General features: G+C 41.7%; 1 protein-coding gene across 1 annotated transcript in view; it reads left to right on the top strand.

Moving 5' to 3' along the window:
• LOC106585040 (synaptic vesicle glycoprotein 2C) overlaps positions 1-16,109 on the top strand; it is a 33,407-nt gene extending 17,298 nt beyond the window's left edge. Inside the window, exons 3-13 of the mRNA XM_082968524.1 lie at positions 1,330-1,510; positions 3,363-3,514; positions 7,912-8,045; positions 8,879-8,968; positions 9,603-9,713; positions 9,834-9,922; positions 10,410-10,574; positions 10,876-11,009; positions 11,232-11,438; positions 11,656-11,815; positions 11,961-16,109. Coding sequence (XP_082824650.1) covers positions 1,330-1,510; positions 3,363-3,514; positions 7,912-8,045; positions 8,879-8,968; positions 9,603-9,713; positions 9,834-9,922; positions 10,410-10,574; positions 10,876-11,009; positions 11,232-11,438; positions 11,656-11,815; positions 11,961-12,144 — 1,607 coding nt within the window. The 3' untranslated portion in view covers positions 12,145-16,109. The remainder of the gene's footprint in view (positions 1-1,329; positions 1,511-3,362; positions 3,515-7,911; positions 8,046-8,878; positions 8,969-9,602; positions 9,714-9,833; positions 9,923-10,409; positions 10,575-10,875; positions 11,010-11,231; positions 11,439-11,655; positions 11,816-11,960) is intronic.
• The last annotated feature ends 4,469 nt before the right edge of the window (positions 16,110-20,578 follow it).

The raw sequence follows: 20,578 nt of genomic DNA, 5'->3' as shown, positions 1-20,578 counted from the left end.
AAAATGAAAAGCTGAAATGTCTTAAGTCATTAAGTATTCAAGCCCTTTGTTATGGCAAGCCTAAATAAGTTCAGGAGTAAAAAATGTGCTTAACAAGTCACATAATAAGTTGCATGGACTCACTCTGTGTGCAATAATAGTGTTATTTTTAACTATACCCCACATATCTATACCCCACATATACAATCATCTGTAAGGTCCCTAAGTCGAGCAGTGAATTTCAAGCACAGATTCAACAACAAGTACCAGGGAGGTTTTCTTCATCCCATTGATTCATGTTACACTAGTGGGTCCAGGTTTATTCCTTCTGTATTTACTCATCACAGTGGGATTGAGAATGGGTTGTGTTTTACTGTAGGGACATCCCTCAAATCTTAGTTATATTGTATAACTCCTTATCATTCTGACCGGTAACAGGAATTGAATTGTTCTTGGTGAAAGTGTTTATGAAGTGTTCTCTTGGGATGTGCAAATAATTGAACACAAAACTGAAAGAAAAGTTGAATCTACAGTATAATTTGGGTTATGATTTGGGCAGTAAGGCAAGAGAGATCCTTTGTTATTCCTGCATGAGATAAAGGTTTTAACAGTCGAAAGATGAGCAGGATTTATCAAGTTGTTATTCTACCAAGTCATCTCCCCTCTCAGGAGAAGTGGAATTTATTACACAAAACAAAGTCATTCAACAGATTTGGTGATTACATGTTCTTATTGATGTATGATAATCAGCACAAATGGGCCTTAATGCCGCTCCATACTTTACTGTGACAATTTTATACCTTTCACTTTTGCAGCTAGAGCCCACGGAGGGGCCATAAATCCTAATGGCTCAGTCCCAAATGGCACCCTGTTCCCTAGATAGTGCACTACTTTGGACCAGAGCACTATGGGTCCTGGTCAAAAGTAGTGCATTAGAAAGGGAATAGGGTGCCATTTAGGAAGCACACAATGTCTCCTGGCAAGGATATGATGTCAGGTAGAGAGGGACTAGAGGTGATTATGACATTGCATATTAAAATAGCATGGGATATATATATATATGATTATGACATTGCATATTAAAATAGCATGGGATATATATATAAAACATTTTTTAACAGTAATGTCCACTGTGTTCTGCTGAAGACGATGTGAATCCACCATTAAGATTAGCTTTATCCACCAGTAAACAATTCTTATCTACACAGTCAAATTCACACAGTAGTTGTTGGTTTGGAGGCATGCTGGGGCTTGCTTGTGCTGTGCAAATAGATATAGTATAAATCTAAAGTATCTCTCTGTCTCGGTCTCTATCTATCTCTCTCTGTCTGTCACTCTCTCTCTCTGCAGGCAGTATTGTGTACCTGGGGATGATGGTGGGGGCGTTCTTCTGGGGGGGCATGTCGGACAAGGTGGGCCGCAGACAGTGTCTGCTCATCTGCATGTGTGTGAACGGCTTCTTCGCCTTCCTGTCCTCCTTCGTTCAGGGTTACGGCATCTTCCTGCTCTGCCGCATGATCGCAGGCTTTGGGTGAGTCTATCTGACTGGGGTTACAATGGCAAGCAACATCAATGTGTTATTTGTCTTAAATAACGGGGTACTGCATTATCATAATAATCCACACTAAACAAACAATTAGAAAAGTGAATTACAAATTACACTGGAGATTTAAAAAATGTATTGTGAGTTGTGACATGAACAGGAGAGTAATGACAACTGACTCAGTTTGTTTACATAGCTCGCTACAACCATGATGAGTCCTTCATCAAATGGCCCTGCAGCTCTACGTCGTTAACTCCTTAATTCCCACAGAGACTGCTTTTCACAGTAGATAGTCATTCATTCATGATCTTTTGTTGTAAATAATCTGTTTTGGTTTCTTGAATGAATATGTAGTTGTAGACCCCTCTGTTAACATATACTAACTCTGATTTCACCCACATAACCCCTAGAGGTTTTACTCACTCCTATCTATATTCATAATAATAATGTGTGACTAGTAGTGAATGTGTCAACCACTCTTCTGTCAGTATGGCAGTATGCTCCTGACATCCATCATGAAAGTCTTTAGTTTAGACCAACTAGGCTGTGTCAGTGATAACAGGGGATTTACTGTAATATATTTACTGTAATATAGGGGCTTAAAACCTTGTTTCATTCATTCATTGATGTGAGCCTTTGTAAACACGTTTGTGCGTCTTCTACTTGGAGTGGGTTAATGATTTTAACATTGCTGGTAAAAATGCTTTACAAGTCTCAAAAACAAAACAACTAGCACAAAAGAATTGCCCTCATTCGTCAAATTCATTTGAAAAAGTTCAAGCAAAAAGTGCATAAGAATTCTAAAAGCAATATCTCAACAAACAACATTCAGTCCTTTCTTTCGGTCTTGCACTCGCTGATTCTGGTGTCTCATTCAATCAGATGTGTTTTTGTCAAGGTTTCCCCTGGCTTGACAAATCCTAGGGATGTTTCCTTAGCCATCACTGTTGTCATGGCACACTGGCTTTTGGTAAGCCTTTAGTGAAAGGCTCTGTGACAAATGATTGTCTGAAATGTGCTTCTGGGGCATTTAAAGGCAGGCTTATGATGGACAAGTGACATTTGATTTAGAAACTACTGTACTAGCCCCGTACGACCATCCTGATCTCGCGAGCTTCCATTCTATTTCGCTACACAATGAAACGAAACAAAAGCGCAGCAGTCAGGATAGTGGAGCAGGCTACTACTTTACAGCACCATTTCTGAATGTCCATATTGTTATTCACTGGCTGCATGGCCTCTAGCTTCACATGTCTAGCAATGTAAGAACAGAGCATTGATTTATAGAGAGAAAATATTGGAGGGGTGTAACGGTCCCTGTCAAGATCTAATTTACTAATTGCCTCCCGCCCCTCTCCCCAGAGGGACACAATGTAATTGAAAAGGCTTGCCAGCTAAACTGCCTTCTGTTGGAGTCATGGACGACTGGCTCCAAGCCTAATGGTTAACTGGAAAGCCAAGGAAATGCCCTTTTGGCAAAGTTGGCTTATTTTGAGGAAAATTGTTAGAGTGTTTGTTTCTTTTGTCTACTTTTACAGTTGTAAAAACAGTTCCAGCTGCGTCATGTCTGAACAATACAAAAGGTTCCTCAGAGAAAATAAAGGCCCCACAAAATATTTTTTTTAAATAACAAAAAAACAACAGCTTTTTGTTATTGTTGCAGCAATGTACTATAGATATAGTTAATTTTCATGGGTCAAATCATTTGTAGGTGTCAAGAAAATGTTACCTTCCGCATAAACCGTGTGGCTCTACTCGTTGTCCTATGACATATCATCTTCTGGTGCATTGCGCCACCAAGTAATTAAGCAACTCATTGTCCTGTCCTTGTCTCCTTCAGAACAGGGGGGGTTGTACCCATCGTCTTCTCCTTATTTGCGGAGGTGCTGTCCAGAGAGAAGAGAGGGGAGCACCTGAGCTGGCTCTGCATGTTCTGGATGATTGGAGAGATCTATGCTTCAGCCATGGCCTGGGCCATTATACCACACTACGGTAAGTAGTATACTGTTATACCACATTATACCACACTACGGTAAGTAGTATACTGTTATACCACATTATACCACACTACGGTAAGTAGTATACTGTTATACCACATTATACCACACTACGGTAAGTAGTATACTGTTATACCACATTATACCACACTACGGTAAGTAGTATACTGTTATACCACATTATACCACACTACGGTAAGTAGTATACTGTTATACCACATTATACCACACTACGGTAAGTAGTATACTGTTATACCACATTATACCACACTACGGTAAGTAGTATACTGTTATACCACATTATACCACACTACGGTAAGTAGTATACTGTTATACCACATTAACGCACTACGGTGACTCACCAGGACTAGTTCACACTCACACAGGTGGAATGAACACATCATCGGCATTTTAGTAACAAAACCTTCTTGGTTAGATGGTTATGATGCCCCTGAATGTGGTATAATAGTTTGACATTGTATAGTTTAGAAAGTAAAAACAAATCAAAAAATGGGACACAATGTTAAAACTTATTGCACACATCCAGGTTGGCAGAGTATAACCAGTGGATGTGAACGTTTAGCTGTGACCGTGGGTGAAGGTGCCAGTTTGCCCTGCTGGTGCGTCAACTAAGTGGCTGCAGACCGGGAGAGGGACAGTTTAAGTGATTAATGTAGGCCTGGAAACCACGGGGATACACATACAGGCACACATAGGGATATTTAAAGGATGAAGGCGTAACGGTGGGAGATAGGAGACTGTGATTTACGACTGCTACACTGGAAATAAGCTGCACTCATCAATAAAGAAAAGGGAAAAGGCTTGAAAATGGGCTTTCCTCTCTCTCTCTTCCTCACACTATATCAATCTCTCCCACCACCCGTCTCTCTGTCTGAGCCTCTTTCTCTCTGCTCATCTTCTCTTTCCCTCTCACTCCTTTCTTTCTGTCCCTCTCTTTCCTCCCCCTCTTTCACTGTCTCCCAATGTCTCTTCCAACCACCTCTTACTGTCCCTCCCTCCCTGTCCCTCCTCTCCTTCTCTCTGTCTGGGGATGTTCTTCTTGATCAAGCATAATTAGCTTTTTCCTCTTGCTCTAACCTAATGGGACAAAGCTACAGCTAGCCATGATTTATGGTCGAGCTGTGTTTTAGCCCAGCCGTGGGTGACGTCAGTGAGAGGCTCCATGGAGGATATTTCACTGTGCCGGCCGTGCTGAGCCACTGAAACGCCTGTTTGTACAAATAGTGACTACACTGTAGACATTGAAGGAAATGATACCTGAAACAGTGGGGGTTCATTTAAGATTTCAGATCATTGAGCTGCTTTTAGGAAAATCCACAGTTTCTCTTTATTGTGCAGTGGCTTTAGAGGAGGGCTACACACACACACACACACACACACACACACACACACACACACACACACACACACACACACACACACACACACACACAATCTGATAAACCTAGTGAGTCTCACTGAGAAAGCTCTGCTGTCAAGTCTGCAGATATCCCTTTGAAGGCTTGGTAGTAAACCCACTCTGCTCTCATTCTTTCTGACACACCTCTCTCTTTCCTCTCTCACTCCTCCTCTCTCCATATCCTCTCGCTTTCTATCCTTTATCTCCCCCCCTTATCTCCCTCCCTCCTTTATCTCCCTCCCCCCTCTCTCTCTGAGCGTGCCTTGCATACTCCAGCACTTTTGGGTGATTTTTATGTTCTCTCCAACTGCCGCAGTGCCCGCCAACAGCGATGTGGCTGAGGAGCCTGAGGTGTAGTCTTTTGTCTCATATAGAAACAGATAATGATGGATTACCACACATCTACCACCTCATTGGTGTTTAATACTCCATTAAAGTTCTTTATATACCCCCTCACTTGTCTTCAACACTCTGCAGCTCCTAATGTCTTCTAAAGCCTCATGACAAAGACACAGAAGGAGACGACAGAAGCCTGAATCAGCCTGCAGAGATCTCCGTCATACTGCAGCCTTTAGTTACACTACTAGGAGTCTCTCTCTCCCTCTCTCCATCCATCCATCCATCCATCCATCCATCCATCCATCCACCTCCACCCTTAGTCAATTATGTACATAATCCCAGTAATGACATTTTCAATGGCAAAAACACTAACCCTCTGGGGCTGACAGCACAGCTATATCCCCATAGACAAGGCAATCACTGCAGCACATCAAATCTTACACACACACACTAATACATTACCATCAGCATACATGTGTCATGTTAACACGCACACACACACACACACACACGTGCAAGCGCGCACAGACACACAGAGTTCATGCATTCACACCAACACACACATGCACAAGACCCTGAATGTAAGGAATTGAGATTGCCTTCATGGTAGTTCCTTGGCATCCTCCCACACACAACTACAGGACAGTGTCATTACTCAGCACACAACCAGAGTAACACCCCAGCAGTTCTATACATTAACGCTTACAAACACGGTGTGTGGATGACTCCGATGCACGCACAAAATGATGTACAGCCCCTGCCATACACGGTTGGTTTGAGAGAGATGATCTGTGTATGACAGCCTTTCTTCAAGTCTGGCTTTATTTCCACAGTGGTTGATAAGCGGTCGTATCAATCTGCCATTGGATTCATTTCTAGCAGTAATATCCTTGTATTAACATTAACAGTGTTGATGGATAATGGGGTTATTCCTTTATGTCATGTTAAAAAGAAAAAGGCCTGATCCAGAGGGAGAGACGTGGGAGGTCACGACTAACATCCCTCTTCTCCCTCCTTCCCCAAATAGGAACAGGGAACATAAGCACACATTGCATTAGCCCTCTTACACTAATGTACACTCCCACACACTGAAGAACAGTCATTTTCAGTAAAAAGGAGATAAGGAGAACAAAAATATACCTCTTCATTGTTTTGGATTTACCCTGTTACTGTAGTTCTGAGCTACAGTGTGGATTTGTGTTCATTCTGTGTCTATTATGTTGTCTGTCTGTATATCCTGCTTATCGGCTGTCTGTATATCCTGTTTATCGTCAGTCTATATATCCTGTTTATCGTCGGTCTGTATATCCTGCTTAACGTCTGTCTGTATATCCTGTTTATCGTCTGTCTGCATGTCCTGCTTATCATCTGTCTGTATATCCTGTTTATTGTGGTGGCACCACAAATTCCTGTACATAGAAATGTATTTAGCGAATAAAGGTGATTCTGAAAAGATTCCATCAAATTTTCAGTAAGACCCATTTTCAGTAAGACCCATTTTCAGTAAGATCCATTTTCAGTAAGATCCATTTTCAGTAAGACCCATTTTCAGTAAGACCCATTTTCAGTAAGATCCATTAAAGTGGGCAACAATTTTGATATTTATAAACTATTTCACAGAATGTATGAAACACACATTTAAGGGTTTGAAGGGTTCTCTGTGCCTAAGGGAAAGCGCCTTAGGGTACATGGGTAGCTCAGTGTTGAGGCTAAGATTATTTACATGGCTGTGTATTATTACAATGATTGAGGATAGATATAATTGAAGGCTTTAGCAACCGTTTCCAGCTCGAGGACATAATTAGTCCGACACGTTCCTTTCCAGTGGCAAAGGTGCATACAGATGGAGGAATTCAGATATGACATTGTTTTTAGCACGACCCACAGAGTTCTTAAACTACGGTGTGCAACATGGTCCAATGTGCCAGTAAATCAGCACAATCTCATTTTTCGTTTTTTCAAATTGCTGCCGTCTTGGAGCTAGAATTTGGATGATGTATACTGTGATAATGCCGATACAAAAAAAGAGTAACGTAGAGCAATGTACAGTAAGGCGAACATAGCAAATGAGGCATTTGTGGTAAGTATACATGGGGCCGCCATCTTTATGCACCTTCGCTGTTGAATAGTCCAGAAAATTACTTTAGAATGTGCTGAGATAAGTGTCATTTAGAGAGGGGAATTGGAAATTGATTGTGTGTGTGCGTGCGTTTGTGTATGTGAGAATACGTGTGTGTGTGTGTGTGTGTGTGTTGCTGCTATGAAGATGAATCGGACATAGTCTCTACCTGTGGGATGAGATAAGGCACAACATGATTTAACTTAAATGTCCTTTCTTTCCTTCCTTTATTTGTTTGCTTTGTGTGTTGCACTTTTCTCTGTGTGGTCTTTGGGAATATACCCCATAGAAATTGTGCAAATAGAACATACGTCACATCACCACGGGAAGCAACAATCAGTTGCCCACAAGTAGCTTAAAAGACCCACTCCTGTGACATTTTTGAACTACTATGAACGGAGACCAAAAACAAGCTAAATACTGTATGAATTGAAAAATCGAAGCTCCCTCTCTTGAGAATGTGACCATTATGTAAAATATGCGGATGTGTTCTCTTGTGTCTGATTGGTTGCAGGCTGGAGTTTCAGTATGGGTTCTGCCTACCAGTTCCACAGTTGGAGAGTGTTTGTGGTCGTCTGCGCCCTGCCCTGCGTTTGTGCTGTCGTGGCTCTCACTTTCATGCCCGAGAGCCCCAGGTTTTACCTGGAGGTAAAGTAAAGCATTATGGGAAATGGGGTTTTAGGGAGAATGTCTGCCCCTAACAGACTATGTTAGTGTGTGTGGGCATGGATGGTCAGCTTTTCAATTCAATAGTTCCAGTTCTGAACAGTATAGGCAAGTATAGGCAACTAATAGAATGTAGACCAATCCCAGATAGGCATATAGCCTAGTTAATTGGTTATTTAAGTCTGATGATAGTGCAAGGATTGGTTATCATTAACCTAGGGCCCTATAGCAGCTTAGGTCCCTATAGCATCTATTTCCTCAGAAAAAAAAGAGAGTACATTAACCTAGGTTACTATAATGCTTAAGTGTGTTCGTGACAGTGGGTGCTGAGGAGTATTTTTTTAATAATAAAGTATACTTTTTTTGTATTTGCTCAGTCTGATTGGGTGGGCCTGGCAGGGCCTGGCTTCCCAGTGGGTGGGCGGGCTTGTGTCCACCCAAGCCCACACATGACTATACCCCTGGTTCATTAAAGTTGGAAATGCTTTGTTCTTCAACAGAAAGGCCTACGAGGCAAACAGTTAGTCAGCCTAAAGCTTCAGCAGCAGAGGCCTGGGCTACACATGGCACGCCATTTTGCATGTTTTGTCGAAGATGGCAAATAATAAGCTAATAATAAGCTAACGTCTGTGACAGTAGGCAACGCCTGTTACTGTAGGAGAATTACACTTTGAAGTAAAATGAGTCATCATTGTCGTGACTCCTGTCATCTCAGCCCATCTCCTCCCCGTGTGAGCATGGCTGTCACGGAGGAGCGCTCCCTGTTCTCTCTCCGTTAATCCCGTTAATTCCCCCCCGTTTCTCACTCCTGTCAGGTGGGGAAGCACGACGAGGCTTGGATGATCCTCAAGCAGATCCATGACACCAACATGCGAGCGCGTGGGCAGCCGGAGAAAGTCTTCACCGTGAGTATTTTCCCGCCTCGGCTCTTGCTTTGTTCACACGGTAAAAAACGAAGGCTTATAACCGCCAGCGCTGCGACATGTTTAAATATGTGCCGAGGATCATATCTATGATATGAAAAGGTTTTGAAAGGTATTTTGTGTCATTCAAATACGCGATGCCCGAGGCGCGCCTGGAAACAGCACCCCAGTCAATCTACATTTAGAGCTTTTAATTTGGTGTCAGATTTCCTGTCTCTGAAAGTGAACCAAATCTCATGATACAACTGTAGCCTATATTTTCAGATGCAGGTTTTTGCTGCTAATGCAATAGCATAAGGGCTCAATCAATCTTGAATTACAAAACGTGCCTATCAATTTGCATAGCCTACCTTTTTCCATGGGACAATCTAATTGCAATGCAGAATAGTTGTAGATACTGTAAGAGAACCAGGTAAATTCCAATTCCTCGAGGTGCTTCCAGGGCCCGTGTTTCCTTGTACCGCCCAGGGATATCCAATGAATGGACCACAGCCACAGACCACCTTCCGGTTACATTTGTTCACCAGCAGTAGCCAACAAGAAAGAAACAGCATAAACATTACTTTTGATGTAATTATGTTATTAAAAACGAAATTTCCCATAATTCCCATCCCAGGTGAACAGAATCAAGATCCCCAAGCATTTGGATGAGCTGGTGGAGATGAAATCAGAGTCGGGGAACCCAGTCTCCAAGGCCCTCTTCAGGTCCAAGACAGAGCTATGTGGGGTGGGTTTTCACTGCCTCCCCTGTTGTTGGCTCGCTAGATGGCCATGATAGAAGCGGCATTATCCTGCACTGCACTCTCACAAATCATTATTGATGTGTTTCTCTTGTTTCTCCACACAGATCTGGGTTAACTTTATGAAGTGTTTCGACTACCCTCTCAAAGAAAGCACTATCAAGCTAGCGATTGTTTGGTTTACACTGTCATTTGGGTAAGCTTTTTATTGTAATGACTCCCACTCCCTCCCTCTCTCCTGATAGAAAGTTCTGGTTATTAATTTAGAGATGTAGGAGTCAGAATAGGCTAACTTCGTTCGTCAGGAAATGGCATAGACTTTTGCGCTTGCAGCCACATTGCATTTCTGTCAGCTGTCCAACGTGGTAGCAGAGGTCGCAGCTCCCTGCTCTCAGGAGAACTACTGAATCAATATACTTTCATTGGCCTCTCCTCTCAGTGTGACAGGATGGGAATTCAAGCAGCCTGAGAAGAAAAGAACACTCCTGGAAACCCAACAGAAACAGTGTATTCTACCCCTATAGTTCCAATACATTTCAACTGGCTCCTATGTATAAACATGTATTTCTTTCCATTTGTTAACCTATATCCACTAGAGTGACTCCCTATGCTAAATTCCTTGTGGTACGTACATAACCTAACCTTTATGTTGGTGACGACACTGTGTGTGTCTGTGGATCCAGGTACTACGGCCTGTCTGTGTGGTTCCCTGACGTCATCAAGCACCTCCAGGCAGATGACTACGCCTCCAAGGTGAAGATCCACAGCAACGAACGCATCGAGGACTTCACCTTCAATTTCACCATGGAGAACCAGATCCACACCAGTGGTGTCTTCATCAACGACAGGTAGGGAAGAAAGAGAAGACTCTTCCACATTAATGATGGACAAGCAGTTATAACTGCATCCTCGATGAAAAATGGGACTGATGGACTAAAATGGAGTATGGAGGAAAATGTGAATCATTACTATGGCGCTTTTAAATTCATCTGGCATGTTGTTTTATCTGCTTTGTCCATGTCAACCCGATGAGATGAATAAACGTTAAATACAGAATAGCCAAGGATTTCTCTGTAAAATGAATATGACATGTAGGCATTAGTAACTAACCATGTCCACACATACACTTTCCTCTGTTGAACCTTCCAGATTTGTTAATATGAAGTTGAAGTCCATCACCTTCATTGACTCAACCTTCCGTAACTGCTACTTTGACGACGTGACGTCGGTGGGATCCTACTTCCGGAACTGTACCTTCATCGAGGCGTTCTTCTACAACACTGGTAAGACAGACAAACAGAACCAGAAAGAGAACAGGGGTATTTCTGGGCCACTGTGAAAAATCTAGAAGGATCTTTGTCAGGCTTGACCTGTTCTCTTTTCTTTCATACTTCCTTTTTTGTAAAGATATAGTTTCCATGGGCTGAATAATGTTTGCTAGGTATTGTCCTTTCTCAGCTACAGTCCTGTCTCAGTCATGCCTATATTCCTGTTTGTGATGGCAGACATCGATGACTCAAAACTGATAGATGGCACAGAGGTGATCAACAGCACGTTTCACCACAACAAGACGGGCTGTCAGATGACCTTTGACGACGACTACAGCGCCTACTGGGTCTACTTCATCAACTTCCTTGGAACTCTGGCTGTTCTGCCCGGCAACATCGTCTCGGCACTGCTCATGGATAAAATCGGACGCCTTTCCATGTTAGGTATGTACGGGGATAGTTTGCATAGTCCTTTCTGAGGGCTACCTTTGTTATGAGCATGACTGTATTAGGTTGTTCAAATAAAAAAGGATGTGGTGTGTGTGTGTGTGTGTGTGTGTGTGTGTGTGTGTGTGTGTGTGTGTGTGTGTGTGTGTGTGTGTGTGTGTGTGTGTGTGTGTGTGTGTGTGTGTGTGTGTGTGTGTGTGTGTGTGTGGTACAGGTGGCTCCATGGTTCTGTCAGGGATCAGTTGCTTCTTCCTGTGGTTCGGCACCAGTGAGTCGATGATGATCTTCATGCTGTGCCTTTACAACGGCCTGAGCATATCAGCCTGGAACTCACTGGACGTGGTCACCACAGAGTCCTTCCCTACAGACAGAAGGTATCGTTAGCAAGAAAATATAAATGATCCATTCCTATCTGCACACACAACAAGCATGAACAAACACACAGACATACATATAAAACTCCTGTAAATCACTAAAATACTTTCTAACCCCCCTCCCCTCTCTCTCTCTCTGTGTCAGAGGGACAGGTTTTGGGTTCTGTAACGCTTTGTGTAAGCTGGCAGCAGTGTTGGGAAACCTGATCTTTGGTTCTCTGGTTGGCATCACCAAGTCCATCCCCATCCTCCTGGCCTCATCTGTGCTGGTGTGTGGAGGCCTGGTGGGGCTCCGGCTGCCTGATACCAGGGCCAACGTCCTCATGTAGCCCCAGGAAGGACCACCTGGCCTGTGGAAGACTTGGGCCAAACCTGGTGCAAAGGGTTTGCTTCAAACATGTCCTATGGATGTTTGGGATTTGATTTGCTTATTGCCGCTTGTGGTCTCAAAGGGAGTTAAATTGCATAACCCCCACCCCATATCCCCTACAAAACAGTATATCTACTTTCACTTGATCAATTTATGTATGTACAAGACACAACCCAAGCTCCAGACCATCTGCACAATTCCCTGGTGTCAAAGGGAAACTCCTATTTATTATTGGATGTAATATTTGGGGATGTCACAATGCCCCTTCCAGGATGGAATGATGTCACTCAATATTTTCATGTTATTTCATCATGATATAATCATAATCGTTAGTGGGGTAGATATTTTAGTGAAGCTTGTGGTGAGCATTGTTCAGAGGAATTGATGGTCAGTTGTTCAGCATCATGACTTATTGATGGCCGGGCCATTGCCTGTGGATTATGTCCATCCATCCCTGTATAGTACTTGCTGTGAAGGGAACTACTGTATGTGGGTCCTGTAGTTGGCTGAAGTAGACTCTAGATCAGAGTCATTGGCTGTTTGCTATGAGCTGGCTTGTGAAGTCAGTACTGAGGTAGTGCTATGTGAGTTGTACAGATGTCAGTAGCGCCTGTTGCGTTGTACCTTATGAGCAGTAGCTTCCAGGCATGTTTGTCTGGTGTTAATGCAGGGGCAGGGTTAGTGCTGTACATATGAATGTGTTCTTATTAGGCCAGGACAGATGGAGGAGAGAGGGGAAAACAAGCTGTTCTGAGCACAGCCACCCTGCAGTGGGAGAGACGGGGAATAGATGATCAGAAAGACTGGAGACCACACAGCTGCAACACAGCTGGCCTAGACAGACAGACAGACAGACAGACAGACAGACAGACAGACAGACAGACGGACAGACGGACAGACGGACAGACAGACAGACAGACAGACAGACAGACAGACAGACAGACAGACAACAAGGGTATTTCTGGGCCACCGAGTGTAGATGGATCTTTGTCAGGCTTGATGTGTTCTCACATAATGTTTCACTTGTAATGTCTGCTGGATATACGCATATACCCTTAACTGTCAACCATGAAGAGTCATGGTGATGGACAGGTCTTAACCCACAGTAGCTGGTTTGAAGCTTCTCCCAGATAACATCTGAAACTATAATAACGTGCTTGTTGTCAGTTGTGGCTATTTATTTATTAGTTTACACTGACAGATGCATAAAGATGTGTTTTAATTACAGTGTTCTGCCCCACTCTACCACAGTCATATATAAACACTCAATGTCAAAGCCCTTTGCACTAGCTCTCTAGGCCATATTGAATAACTTGATTTGTTGTTATTTGAAGTGTACATACTAAATGTATCAATATGTTAATATTTATGTTTTTTGCAGGTATCTGCAGCTGTTCTAAAGAATTTGTTGGGGAATATGTAAGAATCCAGTTTTTTTGTATCAACTCTTGTTCTCCACTTCTCCTATTTGTTGTATTGTAAGGTATTGTATGCAGCCTCTCTGATTGGGATTTATTTATGTTCAGCCTTTGATTTGGCGTTTCTCTTCGGCACTGACTTTGTAATGACATGTCAGGCTGCTTTCTTTTCAAGATTCTGAATGGTCTTTTTTTTTTAAATGTGCCTCTTCTTCACCGGAGCGTTCTCCTCATAGACAACAGAACAGGAGACCGAAGGGTACAGGAGGTAAACAGGAAGTGAACTCTGTGTCTGTGTGTGTGTGTGTGTGTGTGTGTGTGTGTGTGTGTGTGTGTGTGTGTGTGTGTGTGTGTGTGTGTGTGTGTGTGTGTGTGTGTGTGTGTGTGTGTGTGTGTGTGTGTGTGAGGGTGTGTGTGCGTGTGTGTCTGTGTGTGTGTGTGTGTGTGTGGTGTGTGTGTGTGTGTGTGTGTGTGTGTGTGTGTGTGTGTGTGTGTGATGTCCCTTCTCACTACGGTCAACATTTCTAAGTACTGTACATCCTAACATTGGTGTGACAGTGACGTCCATATCAGTTTAAAAAAAGAAGCCCTCCCCTCAGATGAAGTTGGAAGATAATATTATTTTTAAACTGGATTGGAAAATATCAAATGTTATTTAGAGCAATAAGATATTTAGTAACTGCTTGCATAAGAGTGACCCCACAGACGTAATTTAAGTGAAATGACGTGAAAACAACGTTGATTCAACCAGTGTGTGCCCAGTGGGAATGCAATTGCTTGGATATTTTAAGCAATATTTAAACAGTTTTACAACATTGAGTAAACTATTCTAGTGCTTGTTATTAAAAACACCCACCTGTGACAATTTGGAAGACATTTTAGAATCAGTAACAAAGCAGTATTTTTCAAAAGGCTTTTTGCCAAATGTCTGTACACATAATTCAGTACACAGCGCATGTATAAATCTTTGCACTGTATAATGGCATTTCATTAGTGCTGTACACTGCATAACATTTCAGTCTCTAAATTCTCACCCAAAGTTGACAAATGCATCTGATGTTTATAAGGCATCCTGCAGATAGCTGTTGTTACTGTAAGCAGTGTGATCACCAGACCTCAGTCACAGGTCTACATCTCTACATGGCTCCTTAGTATTTTCTGTGGCTTACTGCCGGTGTAGCTCTCCTGTTCCTGTGTGTGTCGTATCTGTGAGTATATTGTAGTGTTAGTAGTCCACTGTATCAAAACGGCTGTCTGCTTGCCCCCTCCTTATTTTAGCTTTACATCATCTTGGATATGGTGCACTACAAATGAACAACCGCTGACTTTTTGATGATTTCATGATTTTTTTAAGTGATGACATAATCAATGGAACTTGAGTATTTATAGTAGTAGTAATAACATCCTGATTGGGCTTGTGTCAAACCAAAGCTACTGACTGACTACTGTTACCACCTCAGCAGTGTTGTGCATACAATAAGATACCAGTTATTTATGAACAAGGATTGCAGCTGTATGGTGGTACTGGATGTGTTAAACCTAGCGTCTTAACCTAATTGTGACAGCATTGCCTGTGGTATCTTACAAAGGATAAATAAGTGTCTCTCTTTTTTGTGTGTGCGTGTGTGGTTTGGTTTCACTATCATTGTGGAGACCAGAAGTCCTCACAAGGATAGTAAAACAAGGAAAATTTGGACAGGTATGGACATTTTGCCAGTCCCCACAAGGAAAATTGCTATTTTAGGCTTAGAGGTTAGGTTTAGGGATGGGAGTTAGGGTTAGGCTTAGTTTTAGGGTTAACGTTAGAGTTAGGTTAAGGGTTAGGGAAAATAAGATTTTGAATGGGAATAAATAGTTTGGTTCCCACAAGGATAGTAAAACAAATCGTGTGTGTGTGTGTGTGTGTGTGTGTGTGTGTGTGTGTGTGTGTGTAATTATTGTACATATTAATGCTGTAGTTGGTGGACTTCTGAGTTAAATCTGTATGCTTTTTGATTGACTGATGCGTCTCCAGCTTTGTTCAAGCGATAAATCCATCTATCCATGTTCTACGTCTGTGTTTCCTTGGCTTAAAGCCACATGTCCTCTACTGTGTGTACAAACTTGCATGTGTGTATGAAACTTCTCTTTTTTGTGCACAACTTTGTGTTCTTATTGTATTCTTCTGCCAGAAGAAGAGAAAATGTAGATTTTTGGAAGAAAAAAAAGTGAATGTATCACTCGTCAGTTTTTTTGGGACATTTTTTTAAGTGAACAATGGTGTGGGCTCAGATGAACAAATGTGTGGGCTCAGATGAACAAAGGTGTATACATTATTGTGAAGGGCATGCCAATTGTGGGATGACTGTATGTACAGACGTCTATAAACATGAAGCTATGTAGAGAAATATTTGCCAAATGATGCCCTGTGAATAATGTTTTAATTAAAGGAGAATGGCAGGAATTGCAAATAGTGCTGCTTATGAGCATCAAGTATATGAAATAAAGATTTATGTTCTCTAGCAAATTCAATCATGTGTTCATTCAACTCCTGAGGATATAAAGCTTGAGTGCATTGCAGCTTATATGGGTCTGCAGCAGGTCATTTTGAAGATAATATTATATCAGATAGAGTGCATGCAGACTGCAGAGCATTGGGCCCAAAATCGTATTACACTAATAATAGCTTTTGTTTAGCCCTGCACTCTCATAATCAGACCTCTAAGAAATATATGAGTTACCTTGCCTTCAATGTTTGCAAGTGAGAAAATATGATCAATTGTCAGGAATGAAAAAATGCAGATTTTCAATTAGTATAGACTACTATAATTCCAGTCCTATAAAATTGGAAAAGATGATGTGGCTAAACTAAAGTAATTACATCTACCCCTGGCTTTTGCCTTTTAATTTAAAAACATTCCAACAAAACGAACAGATAAAATGTAAAGTGAAATTTTACGTGGAATTTGGAGTTATAGACTTCTCTCACACACACCCTGCAACATCAGCACAGCAGAGACAAGAACAAACTTGGACAACACAATAAATTGTTACAGGCAGGCATGTCAAGCTGCACTGCTCTGCCCTGGTTACATGTCATGGCGGCAGGTGGCCTAACACTAAAGGCGTTGGGCCTGTAACTGAAATGTCACTAGTTCGACTCCCCGAGCAAGATGTAAAATCTGCCTAGGTGCCCTTGAGCAAGGCACGTAACCCTTATTGCTTGTGGGTCACCATTGATAATGGCATTTCTAATTCACACATGCATATTAATACACACTTGTACATGTGTGAAATAGGACATTTATGTAATCCATCATTGCTGGGACAGTGCTGGAATGGAAAATTAAATATCTGAACAAGTACGGTTTAGGTTGGCATGATAGTGTGTAGCCAGCATTAATTTCTCATCCCTGTTAATAAACCCATTCTACCAGGAACTGAAAAGCATGGCTGGCAGCAGTAGGCTTCAGAGGTGGTCAGACTAGCATGAAGTGAGCTATAGGAAATTGCGTAATCAGAAGGACCCTCTTCCCCTTTATACAGTAGTGCATTACCTTTGACCAGAGCCCTATAGGCCCTTATGATGCATTACCTTTGACCAGAGCCCTATGGGCCCTTATGATGCATTACCTTTGACCAGAGCCCTATAGGCCCTTATGATGCATTACCTTTGACCAGAGCCCTATGGGCCCTTATGATGCATTACCTTTGACCAGAGCCCTATGGGCCCTTATGATGCATTACCTTTGACCAGAGCCCTATGGGCCCTTATTAGGACCAGGTGTGTTGCCAAAATATCATATCACAATATGTTGTAAAAAAAATTTAAGGTACGGCAACCATTCTGATTGTTGTATACTCAACCAAAGTAAGACAAAAGTAGCACCATTTGTATAACTTTTCATTTATTTAGCACTATATCAACATATCGTTAAAAATGTATGTAAATCGATACCCGTATACCTTAAGATAAAATATATCGCCCAGTCGTAGCCCTTATAGTGCTCTACTTTTGACCAGAGCTTTATTGGTCCTGGTCCAAAATAGTGCACTCTAGGGGATAGGGAGCCATATGGGACTCAGTCCCTCTTCCACCTGACTGACTTCAAGCTTGGTGTGTAAAGTGAACCTCTCTGATGTCCAGAGGTGGGACCAAGTCACTATGAATCGAGTCACAAGCAAGTCTCAAGTAACAAGATCCAAGTCTCAAGTCGAGTCCAAAGTAGAATAGGTCTTGACTCAAGTCAAGTCCAAGTCGTGCGTTCTAAGCAAGTCAAATTGAGTCACAAAATCTCAAGTCAAGTCAAGTAAAAAAAAAATTGTATACATGCAATGACTTTTCAACTACAAATCTTTGTCTATTTATTGAGGCTACCAGACAGGCCATATCATTATTTTGTCTACAACACACTTTGATGATGTAATTGTTAAATAGGGACCTTGTAGCAGTGGTAAAGGCATGAAATCAGCAGAAGGCAAGGCAGGTTGACGTGCTCAGTGTGTAGATGTAATGAACTGGGTTTGGAGACGTAGCGGAGTCAGGCGCAGGACACAGGTTTGAGCGAAACAGTCTAGTTTACTCATAAACACAAGCAAAATCTCCAACAGGAATCACCAGTGTGAGGCGAACACCTCCAACAACCACTGAATACGAACAATCACGGACAAAACAGAAAGGTAAGCCAGCATAAGGAACATAATAAGGGAATTGAAACCAGGTGTGTGTAATCAAGACAAAACGAAAAGGGAAACATGGATCGGTGGTGACTTGAAAGCCGGTGACGTCGACCGCCGAACGCTGCCCGAACAAGGAGAGGGGCCGACTTCGGCGGAAGTCGTGACAGTAGATGTATTCACAGGTCCTGGTGATCCAATGGTGAAAGCGCCATATCATACAAGATATACAAGTAGATTTACCAAATTTACACCGGTAATAGCCCAAAAGAAATAGCCTTGTGTAGAGGGCAAGACTGTATAGCTTCCCCTTAAGAAACCAAATCGAATCTGTGTAACAGAAGCTCAAAAAGGTAGGCCTACATAATATAAGCAATTGGACCCCAGGATCATACAATTACCCAATTGGCAATTACAACCAATCAACTGGTTCTACAATGTAAAAGGCATTTTCCATGTGTACTGTACGTGTAACTGATAGATACATTTAAAAACATGAACGTGAGTGTGTGTATGTCAATTGTAGTCTCTTGTCTGTAATATATGTTTCGTTATGTGTCGATACCCCAATAAATCTGTTGGGATCCCAATAAATCAAATCAAATCCACAACCATTGTAACATTGGTAAACGGTACAGGGATGGAATAATGAAACGCTAGCAATTATTGTAGTATCTGATGGAATACCACATAAGGCCTATGCATTTAAATGTGTGAAAGTAAGAGCAAACGTTTCAACAAGAGAAAAAAAGCACTCTCCACTGGTGGGAATTTGGAGAGCACAAGTGAAGTCTCGCCGATGGTGCGTCTTCGCCACAGTAATAATTCATTTTGAACAAATTCCAAATGCAAGCTTCATAAGTAAATGATCAATTTCAAGCAATTGTTACATACCAAAATACCAATAGGCCTATGCTAGTAATTGTTGCCCCATTGCTGAGTTAATATTCTTGATCATAAAATGATTTTTGGAGCTGCATATTTACTTATGTCAATCCTTTCTTCCTATAATTTGACGTTTGCGTTTTACCAGATCCTATATCTGTACAGCAAATCAGCAATCTGTTCGCTAGCTCACCCCCGACCTGTATTGATTGACAGTTTTCTAGTCCAATCAGAGTGCCGAGTGTGCGTTTCACTAGCCAATCTGTTGCAGGTTTTTTTTGCAAGTGCAGTGCTGCGGCTGCTGTCTCTGGCTGCGTGTAGAGTAGTCCACATAGACTCTGTACCACAAAATGAGTGACAAAGCATTACAAAACCCGGCCAGATAAAATCAAGGTATCAGTCTTAAATCAAAGTCGATCCCGAGTCTTGAGGCTCCAAGTCCAGGTCAAGTTATTTTATTTTCTATCAAGTCGAATCTCAAGTCATACAATTTGTAACTGGAGTCAGACGAGTCCAAGTCATGTGACTGGAGTCCACAATTATGCTGATGTCTGCAAACCAAGTGTAATGTCATCCCTAACTATCCATGCATTTCTTGATATACCAACTACATAAACTTTAAAAAACGACCCTTTTATTCTAGTGATTCCAGAGACAAGATAGCCACAACATCTTCACCCATTCATTTGCTATCTTGAGGCTATTTTGCAGTGGTGTAAAGTACTTAAGTAAAAATACTTTAAAGTACTACTTAAGTAGTTTTTTGTGGTATTGGTACTTTACAATTTATATTTTGGACAACTGTTACTTTTACTCCACTACATTCCTAAATAAAATAATTTAATTTCTACACCATACATTTTCCCTGACAGCCAAAAGTACTCGTTACATTTTGAATGTTTAGCAGGACAGGACAATTGTCTAATTCACGCACTTAAAGAGAAAATCCCTGGTCATCCCTATTTACTGCATATGATCTGGCGGAATCACTTAACACGAATGCTTTGTTTGTAAATTGTCTGAGTGTTGGAGCGTGCCCCTGGCTATCCATAAATTTAAAAAACAAGAAAATCGTGCTGTCTGGTTCGCTTAATATAAGGAATTTGAAATGATTTATATATCTACTTTTACTTTTGATACGTAAGTATATTTAAAGCCAAATACTTTTTGACTTTTACTCAAGTAGGATTTTACTATGTGACTTTCACTTGAGTCATTTTCTATTAAGGTATCTTAACTTTTACTTAACTTTTACGCAAGTATGACAATTATGTACTTTTCCCACCAATGCTATTTTGTCGCCCTTATTCTAGCAAGAGGGACATCATGTCATGATAAATTGGCCACCAGGTGGTGCTAGAGACGGCTAAATAATTAATGCGGTCGGGCCAGTTCAGAGCGCACCCACTGTGAACACTTGCACTGGACCAGAGG

This window comes from Salmo salar, chromosome 24 (genome assembly GCF_965601325.2).
Source record: "Salmo salar chromosome 24, fSalSal1, whole genome shotgun sequence".
Classification (NCBI taxonomy): domain Eukaryota; kingdom Metazoa; phylum Chordata; class Actinopteri; order Salmoniformes; family Salmonidae; genus Salmo; species Salmo salar.
The sequence above is the reverse complement of the archived record's forward strand: the minus strand, read 5'-3'. Positions and strand labels throughout refer to the sequence as shown.